Source organism: Chanos chanos, chromosome 15 (genome assembly GCF_902362185.1).
Source record: "Chanos chanos chromosome 15, fChaCha1.1, whole genome shotgun sequence".
Classification (NCBI taxonomy): Eukaryota; Metazoa; Chordata; class Actinopteri; order Gonorynchiformes; family Chanidae; genus Chanos; species Chanos chanos.
The window spans coordinates 11,190,939-11,200,831 of record NC_044509.1 but is presented as its reverse complement, the minus strand read 5'-3'; the positions used below and the strand labels follow the sequence as shown (position 1 = coordinate 11,200,831).

At 41.0% G+C, this 9,893-nt stretch overlaps 2 protein-coding genes across 2 annotated transcripts; one reads left to right on the top strand and one right to left on the bottom strand.

Moving 5' to 3' along the window:
• The first annotated feature begins 295 nt into the window (after nt 1–295).
• eva1c (eva-1 homolog C (C. elegans)) lies at nt 296–4,096 on the top strand. Its single transcript, XM_030793102.1, has 8 exons — nt 296–413; nt 629–831; nt 1,464–1,587; nt 1,696–1,848; nt 2,362–2,505; nt 2,965–3,042; nt 3,142–3,234; nt 3,595–4,096. Exons 1-8 carry the CDS (start codon nt 296–298, stop codon nt 3,987–3,989), a joined length of 1,308 nt encoding a protein of 435 aa, XP_030648962.1. The 3' UTR covers nt 3,990–4,096.
• Nucleotides 4,097–4,942: 846 nt separating this feature from the next.
• Nucleotides 4,943–7,920, bottom strand: cfap298 (cilia and flagella associated protein 298). The gene is made up of 8 exons (XM_030792876.1): nt 7,875–7,920; nt 7,377–7,533; nt 6,798–6,965; nt 6,316–6,383; nt 6,056–6,214; nt 5,816–5,947; nt 5,422–5,517; nt 4,943–5,252 (listed from the first exon to the last, which is right to left on the bottom strand). Exons 2-8 carry the CDS (start codon nt 7,513–7,515, stop codon nt 5,142–5,144), a joined length of 873 nt encoding a protein of 290 aa, XP_030648736.1. The 5' UTR covers nt 7,516–7,533; nt 7,875–7,920; the 3' UTR covers nt 4,943–5,141.
• Nucleotides 7,921–9,893: the final 1,973 nt, after the last annotated feature.

Genomic DNA, 9,893 nt, shown 5'->3' with positions numbered 1-9,893 from the left:
TCGACATCCAGTAACCGGAATTTTGAAGTCTGTGTGCAAAAATTTAAACAGGAATATTTTAAAGCAGATTTTTAATGCTACTCTTTGCTCAAAACTTCTAAAAACTGGGCAGTAGCGCTGGTTGTTCCACAAGGATGTACAAGACGAACGGAAATTTGTACGCTATGAGGCTCTAAATGCCGTTACTGCTGAAGGATTTTATGTCGCGCAGGTGTGGGTGCCGTGTTTTACTTTTTACTCTCCAGTTTTTTTTTCTTGGTATTGAAGCTTTGATGCCAAGTCTAAATGATCGAGCATGATCTCAGCGGAATACATGACGTGTTTCAGGACTCATCGACCCAAATGTCTTGTTCAGATACTTGGTGTTCTGCTTCTGTGGACCAAAGAAGTGGACGGATTGGCAGACTTCTCGAGTTAGTTTGGTGTATTAATAATGATGCTGGTGATGATGATGATAATGATGATGATGATGAATAACAAGTTTAAGAGGGCAGTAAAACTGCAGAATTTTGTTTGGTTAATTCTTTATCCTCGATATACCTGTTCAACAAGATAAATATTTTGAATGGTTTGCTGGAAAGTAAATTTAGCAGGGTAGATAACGGCATGTCTACGTTTTCCCCCATAGGTTATTTATCTAAAATTATCAATAGTCATTCGAGCCATGCGTACGATGGAGACCTGTTGTTGTTACGTTGCCCAAGACATTCTACCATATCAATCCAGTCTGCGTTTTATGGGCAAACAGAATTGCGGGGCCGCTTCGGCTCCTGGACACCCTCCCGCTGCAAGAGGGATTATCATCGCTGCTCAGCACCTGCCGCGTTTCAGGTGCGTGCCCAGGTTCACGACTCATTGCAGTGTTGAGTGAAAAGTCCTCGTTTCAAAGATCAATTATGCAATAGGACAACTACATTTATATTTCAAGGCACCCCCGTATAAATACTATAAATCTACACTGACGCTAATACTGCTCAGTCTGCTCTTACTTTTATGATGTATCCTTCCTTTCTTCTATGGCTGGTACTAGCTAGCACTTATTTTGAGATACTTGATGCCGGAGGTACTTGATAGTTTATATTACAGGGCCTACAGACCCACTTGTAGTTCACTCTCTTATTTCCCTTCAGCATTCTTGCATTTGTATCTGATCTAATATTGAATTTAGCAGTGGCATTGACTTATACCACTGACAGCTCCTTCATGGTTACATGCTTGGTTTGTGTGGTGCCTGTATTGGAAGTCACTTTAGATAAAAGTGCCTGCAAACTGAATAAATGTAAATGTAAACCACTTACGTTAATATTACACATTACATATTAATATTAGATATTAATATTAGATACCCACCATATTGATTTTCATCGTCTTTGACCAAACTGTGTATCCATGCACATAGGGGCACTGTGACTTAGGGAAGTCTTGGTTGGTTGTAACGTAGGCTTGTGTTATCAACCACACAGAAGATGCTCTCAGAGTGTCAGGGACGGAGAGATTGTCAGCTGCTGGTGAACCATCACGCGTTCGGCCTCGACCCTTGCCCTGGCACCCCTAAACACCTCCATGTGACGTACAAGTGTAAACCCAGTGAGTATTTGCTGTGTCCCACTGCTAACTTTAACCGATCTCGCTCTCCGAAAACTCGGCTGTTTCACCACCCGAGTTTTCTTTTCTTTCCTTTTTTTGTCATTTCAGCTGAACACAAGGAGAAAGTCGGTTGTGAGGGAGAGCGGCTCTTGTTGCACTGTAAGCATCCCAAAGCGCTGGTTATATATGCTGCCGTGTATGGAAGACGAGCGGGGGAGGACAGCGTCTGTATCTCTGAGAGGAAGGAGGTCTCTCCATTTGGTAAACCGTAGTTTTAATTTGATAGGCCTGCGTCTCGTAACAGTTCATTCAATGGTCATGAGATATCAGGGCAAAAGAAAAAAATATATACACAAGATCGCTCAAAGGCTTTTGAGTCTTAGTATGGTCCTTTTAAAAACGAATTATCGTATCAGTCTCTCGTATTGCGTTACTCTTTCCCTTTGCGCAATCGTTACGGTTTCTAAGCTTTAAAAGATCATTCCAGGGCACCGATTAGGCCCCTGAGCCCATGAACCCTGCTAGATTTTGTTTCTAACCAACCACTGCACGTCTCTGATTGGCTGGGGACCGTATACACCTGGTTTGCAGGTAGAAATCATCCTCTGATGGGTTGCTGCGGTTGAAAAGCGGCAAGACTTCAGCCCTTAAGGACTGAATCTGCGTGTCCTCCCTCTGGAATGTGATCTTTATAATCTTACAATTTTGTCTTTCCTCACTGTGAATGAAGTATTAATTTCATTGTATGTGTGTGTGTGTGTTTTTTTTTAACAGATTGCTTGTACTATGGAGCTGTGGACATAGTGACAAAACTCTGTTATGGGAGGCAAAGGTGCTTTATAAACGTCGATAATCAGCATTTCAGAGACCCCTGTAGTCCAGGAACTACAAAACATCTCACTGTATTCTACTCCTGTGGTAGGAATTTGTTTATGCTCTTAAACATACTTTACATTCCTGCTAATCTTGTTTAACGTATGAGTATCCAGCTGAAACATAATAAATTAAGGATTTTTTTTATAAATAATGCTGATAACTGATTTTATGTCGTTGAGAAAATACATATGGTATAACTACATGAATACATGAAATACATGGTATAACTACATGAAGTATGTTTTATTTTCTGTTTGAATGTTTTGTGGGAAAAACCAGACAATTTGCAGTGGGATTTATATGAGAGTGAACATAGAGAATGACTGGGGGAAAGAGAGTTTGTTAGGCTTCCTGTGAGACTTCCTGTGATTGATTTAAATGCCAAGCCGTTGTGACGGAACGTAAATCATCAACCGGCTATTTTTTTTTCTAGCAGGCCTGAGTTAAAGAAAAAAAAAATCTATTCACCAGTGGTAAACTTGACCCTCTTTGTGTCGATAGTTCCACAAACACTACTGAAAGAGGCAGATCCAAATGTTTTCAGGACTACCTCAACTCCCAGACAGAGTACCGCAAAAGGTGACCAAAATAAAAAATAAATTTGCGAAAACCACTTTTCTTCGTCAACGCATAGAACCTATAATACTGGTATTTGCATTTCTCTTTAAATTCGTGCAGAAGAGCTTCCTGCCCATCCCATAAGTGCCAGATCGCCAGAAAAGAATGCAGTCGTCGTGAGCAACTATCTGATGACATACGGCTACATCAAAGGTAAACCCAGGAATCGATACTCTAGGGCACAGGTGTCAAAATCCAGTCCCGGAGGGCCGTGGTCCTGCTGTTTTTCTTTTAGACCGACTAAATAGAATCTCTGATAGGCTGAAGAGTGTCCACACCTGTTTTCAAGGTGAAAATCGACAGGTAACTAAGAGGTGAAAACAAAAATCAGCAGGACCCCGGCCCTCCAGGACTGGACTTTGACGCCCCTGCTCTAGGGATTTACTCTGGTCGCCTAAAAATAAATATTTCTCTGTTAAATACGCTAGAGCTGAAAATAGTGCAGCGGGTTCCTGTCGGGGAGTTACACAGTCTAATCAGATGATGCTGTTTCTGTTCGCTGACCTTTCTCAGAAAACCTAGAGATGACGGCTCTACTCTTCGTCTCCAGTGTGTGTATGGGTTTGATGCTAACCCTGCTAGCTGTCTCCGTGAAACTATCCTGCAGCAGGGGTCTCAATGAAAGAAAGCGAACCAGTAGGAGGACCATCAGGAGAAACAAATCAAACAACGAAAACGATGAAAACGATGAAAACGATGACGACGATGATGACGACGACAGTGAGGATGAGGGCTCAGATACGGTGATGGACAGTTCCTTGTTGTCAGAGGTAGCCAGAAAAGTGCATCATTGGGAGGAATTGACTTACACCACAGAGGCTGCGGAGCTGATGGAGAGGATAGAGCGACGAGATTTAGTCATCCAGGAAATCTGGATGAACGCCTACCTCAATGGAACTCCGTGCTAACTTTGCGACACAATTTAAACGAAGCTCAGAGGGATGCCGAAACGTAGACTAAAGGCCGCGTTTCATTTGTCCTGTCGTCTAAGTGGGCGGAGCTTTGGACACACTGATGTAACCAGTTCTAACGACCCATTATTCCCCTCAGATAAAATGCGATCACTTAGAGACAAATTACACAAGCATTCAATATTTATAATGTAAAACTGCCACTTGGCCAAAACTGTCATACAGCTTTTCAGTGCTGTGGTGTTTAAAGTTATATGTTCATATTTTATTATATATATTTTTATATTTTGAACCCTAACAGGCAACACAATGTTAGATACATGGTGCAACATGAAATTACTGTTTGAGTGAATCCATTGAGAATGAAAGTTAAGTGGAGGGAAGGCTTAGCCATCCAGCCCCTAGTGTGAAAATTAAACACACATTCACATATCAGTTACTTCTCATGCCTTTTATGTCTTGTTGTCTGTTTAAGTCTGTTTTTATAAGAGACACGTGCATTCTTTTTCACCACACGTGAATTCTGGTGCGATGCATTTTGTCTGGTCCTCACAGTTCATGCGGAAGTTACGCTTTGGCCTTGCGGGGGTGGGGGCTGAATGTGCTGTATTTTTTAATCATTAATCCCTTTCTCTCTGAGTCAACCCAATGTCATTTCCACTATGGGCTCTTAAAGTTGTGTTGTAACATCCTGTCTATAAACAGCATCACATTTCAATGGAGTTAAAGCCAGTCCAATGGACAAAGAGAGGAAAGGTGTTGCATCCTTCTTCCAGTTCACCACAAGTGGAAAAGTTTCTCCAGAGACGAGAACCCCCCCCAAGTTTATTAATGACAGTTCAAGGACATAAAAGATTTGCATTCAAAGATCAGCTCTTTAGGCAATCAAGTCAACTCTCTTTTAATTAAGAAACACTAGAGCACAGTTAATGTAGTCAAATTGTACCAGAAACAAAAATAAAAAAGCCAGCTTAGATATATTATAATCTTTTTGTGGCTCTGTACAATGAAACAGAGTGGAGAGAGAACAAACAGACTCTCTGTTGAAGAATGCCTCATTGTGTGCCAGTCTTTAAGGCGTTGATATCCACACAGAGAAAAGAACAATAGCACTGTCGTGTTGAGTCCAGAAGAGTAATCTCTGACCATCTATTTGGGTCTCCATTTGATATCTGCCAGCCCTTGAAACTGTCTTTTCAGCGCCTGCCGATCCGACCACTCGGAGTTTAGGTAGGCGTCGTCATCAGTTTCGTCCAGTTTCTGTAAACGACAGAAAAACGACAAAAAACACAAAACATTCGGTGACACCGAAGCATGCTGAGGGAACAATGTTGAAATTCGATATTTAATAAAGAGGTCATCAAATAGATGCGTGATGTAAGAAGCTGAGTTACGGCTGAGAGAAGACTGAATTTGGGGACTGCCTCACCTTGAGTTCCTCCTGTCGTCTGTAATAGTGTAACATCATCTGTTTCTGCTCCTCCTCACTAACCACTGGCTCTCGTGCCGGTGCACCCTGACCCCTCTGAAAGACAAAGCAACACTTGATAACCATTTGACCGTAACTTATTAAAACTGAGGAAACCTTGAAAGCAAACCTTACTGTTACCCCGAAAATATAGAAAATACAGTGAAACACTTTCATTAATTTGGTGTGACAATCAGATCCCTCTCTTTTCTTTAAATCGTGCAAAAATCCAGCCAACTGGACAAGGTGAGATGAATCGGCAGTCGTTGGGCGGACGAGGTAATCTAGTGTTTCGCCTGAACGTCCGAAGAAAAGAATAGAGATACAGATTACCCCCCCCCCCCCCCCAACAAACCTTTTGTAATTTGACCACAATCTTCGTTTTCTCGTTTTTCCCCACATAGTCTTGCAATTTTTTCCCACGCTGCATCTCTTTACTTGCCCACCATAACTGAGCCTCTTCCTCCGGTATCACCTGCAAAGACGCCTGGGCAGAGGGACATCGCGGCGTTTACATCAACTCCGCAAACCCGGTTAGATCATTTAATGAAGGATAAAAGGCTGAGGCAAAGACGGATGAAAAGGCATCAGCTACCTGTGTTCCAGTTAGATCCTCTTTATTCTCAAATTCCATCTGGATCGGATCGTGCGGAGGTAGACCCATTGGGTAAACAATCATGACTGCACCTCTGAGCTGGTCCAAAGCCTCTTTCACCATTTCCATGGTAACGCAAACATTTGCTTGAACTTGTTTCTGAAAGGAACAGAAAACAGGTTGTCTAAAAACAACTTAAACCTGCAAGCAGGCCAGTTAATAACTGTACGAAAAATTAAAGTCACTCACATATTACTTACTTTTGAAATCAAAGCTTTGGCCTCTTCCACAGTTTTCATTAAAACATCCTTCATTCTCTGATTTGGGGCTGAATGACAAAAAAGGTTTATATACTTAAAACGTTCAATCTTCTCATGTCTGACAAAGTCCTCAACAAACATATAATAAAGCATGACAATAACCTCCTAATAACCTCACTGTCAATAACCTCAGTGAAGTCAATAAGTGTTCAGTGAGCAATCTGTTTTTCTGTGTTTTCATAGTTAACAATTTATAATTTATCAACAGGATGAAAATGATGTGATTACTATAAAAAGACCAAAAAAAACCCCCAAAACCCCCATGTAAAAACATGTTAATTATTACATCCTTGGGAAGGGAGTGAGGCATAACATTGTGTGATAAATAATAAGTGTAAATACAGGGAAAATAAAGACAATCTTTGTGATTAAATCAACATTCTTTATTTCCCATCTTCACAGGCTGACTGATCTGTGCTTACCGTGTCCATTTCTGCGTCCAGTGTCATCCTTATTGAAGACTGCACCACCGCCGGGGACACACTTGTCTTCCCACTCATCCCTGAGTTTCAGATCGGTGACCTGATCGTCTGTGAGCCCTTGCATGTTCGGAGGAAGCGTTATCCCGTGATCCGCAAGCTCGGGTATTTCTGTGGAAGCACATACATCAGACTGAAATTAAACTACACAGTTTAGACACATACAACAAAGCGGTCGTCGCCTATTCCAATGTAGAGTGTTAGTACGCTACATGGTATTTGTAGTAGTAGTAGGCATAAGTATATTTCCAAGACTGACATTGATTTAAAATGCTAGAGGAGTCCTGGTAAAACTCAGTGGCTTTCCCTGAATGCCTGGAATTCCATTGGAAAAAACCGAAATTGTTAGGGAAGTTCCAGTATCAGACTTCCGCCTGTGTAACTCTGTTCCTATGATGTTTACTCAGTAACATTTGTAGTCTGATAGCGCAGACGCCAGATTACTGCATTGTATTGTAAGCAGCTTCTGCAGTTACTGGCAACTACAGTTTCCAGGACAAAACAAGGTTCCTGCTAGCTCACCTGAACATATCCGCTCTACTTTCAGCTTCCCGTTATAGAGAGCTGTGACTTCTTTAATCAGTGTCTCCAGCGATACATCAACAGTGGTGTTGAAAAGGAACTGACTCTCATCACCGCGTTTAACGTGAAGCTGGACCATCGCTGCCTCACGCTTTATCTGGTCAAAAGAGACAAATATCTGTTCAGAACACAGTCACGACTTGTATTCGCTTTCTACGTGATTTTATAAAAAATGAAATACTGCCCCTGAAATGTTGATTCAACTGTAAAGCTGAATCATTCTTTTTAGCGCTACGCGTTAGCTTGCGTTGCCATGGAACCGAAGTAAAACACAGGTGTCTCTAGCTGCAGAACTTTCTGGTAGCTAACCAGCAACAATTTTAGAACAAATAAAATGGTTTGAAATTTCAGCTGATAAAACTCAGTCTATGGCATCATAACTGGCAGTTCAATTATTGCAACGCTTTATCTAATGTCGATTAAACTGATAAACTTTACCCTTCTGCTTTCTCCTCACTGTACGTAGTTCAACCTGCTGTTCACATCCAGCGGCCTGTCTTATGACTTCCGGTAGAACCCCTACGTCATGCTAAAATCCTTGTACCGTAATATATAGCATATAATAGACCACAAAATGCGAATACAATGTTCATTTGTATAATTTCTATACTGTGTGGAGTCATCCTAAACGGGAGAGGGCAGGGGAAAAAAAAGAATATACACAAAGTTACATGTTGATGTACATTTATTATTGCATACAGACAACACCAATTGCGTCATACATCAATGTGCACTTTGATATGCACTTTAATCACGAAGTGGATACTAATTTTTCATTTTTAGTTTCGTGTTCATGTAATACATACATAATATGGTCAACAATACAAGATTCTTTTGACTAATTCACCTAAGGCTAAGAAAGGAACGTCAACCTCACAAAAGGAACCCAGCGGCTTCCTATAAAACCTTGCCTCTTAAACATACAAGACTTAAAGCACTTGCTACAGTTTGAAATTGAACGTTTTCCCATTTATACTGAATACACCTGAACAGCACATTTAATGCTAATTAGTGGTTATATAATCTCGGGTAATCTGAAAACAGCCCCGCCACAATTCTGAAGACGTCTGAATCTGCTGCTGCTTCGTAGCGCAATGGCAACTGTAGGTATCTCTGACAGGTCGTTAAAAAGTGCACAACACGTTATCTTGGTATTTTGCTGGCTCGCGTTTCAAGACCCTGCTTACGCTTCAAGGCCCAGACTAAATGACTGATTTAGAACAATCTGTTCCTTTTTTTTAGTGCAGAGAAACAAAAGCTGACAATATTTTTTTTTTTTTACGACTCCTTAAAATCACAGAAGTCACACATTATTTTACTTACGTCAAACAAACCCAACTGACATCATAGCCTGATATTTCATTTTACACATAAACCTGGAGAGGCCAAAAGCAGATAATACAAAAGACATCACACCACCTCCCAAGGAAAAAAAAAAACCAAAAAACAAAACAACAACAACAAAAAAACCCCCAAACAAACCACGACCTCACTTTGTAGCATAATCTGGCAGGTACATCTATCATATTTCATACTGTAGTGAGATGGAACAAAGACTCAAGTCATAAAGCGTCTCCGAATAATAACAGAAGAAAAATGATGGTAGAAACACCTGTTGGTATGAATGCATTAATACAGTAAGGAACGCACAGTAGTCAGAACAGTAAGAGGAGTGATGATCTAGGGATGTGTCATGTTGTTGTTGTTGTTGTTTTTTTTAATCTATCTGGGTTCATGCCAGTGCATAGCGGAAAATGAGCCCAGAGCCCAAGGTAAGACAGTGACTTGTGAAGCAGATAATTATTTGTAACAAGGCTGTACATGCAAATTTCCCAGCCACACAAGGCCCTGAAGAAAAACTATTTTTTTTTCTTTTTAAACACTTTTGATGGATGGAGCAGATAAGTGACTGGTTTCAGTGCCAGCAAATTGCTCGTAAAGGTCAGCTCTGACGGATTAAAAAAAAAAAGAAAAAGAAAAAACAAAAACAAAACAATTAAATTCTCAAACAGTGATGTAAACACAACCATACTTGCGCAGTTACAACACATTAACCACACAGCACCCCCAAAACACAACACAGTGTTCCTTTATGTAATAAACGGATTTATCAGGGGGAAAAAAAACCCAAAAAACCTTGTGTTAAAATGACAACCATCTCTGTGATAAAAATCTAAACAGCCCTGAAAAAAAGCAAAGCCCTGACTGTTGTAGCCTCAGTAAAGATTAGTGTCTCCCAGACATCCGAGACTATTACCAGACCTCACGGACACGAGTACACCACATTCCTTAAAGCACAGGACGCTTCGGCTCGGACCTTTAAAACCGGGATAAACCAAAAAGCACAGGGGTCACATACACTGCTGACGAGAGGGAGGCAGGTAGGTCACTCACGCCAAACAAAACAGATATGTATCTCTCCCCACAATCCTGAAAACTTCAAACTTTGGCTTCAAT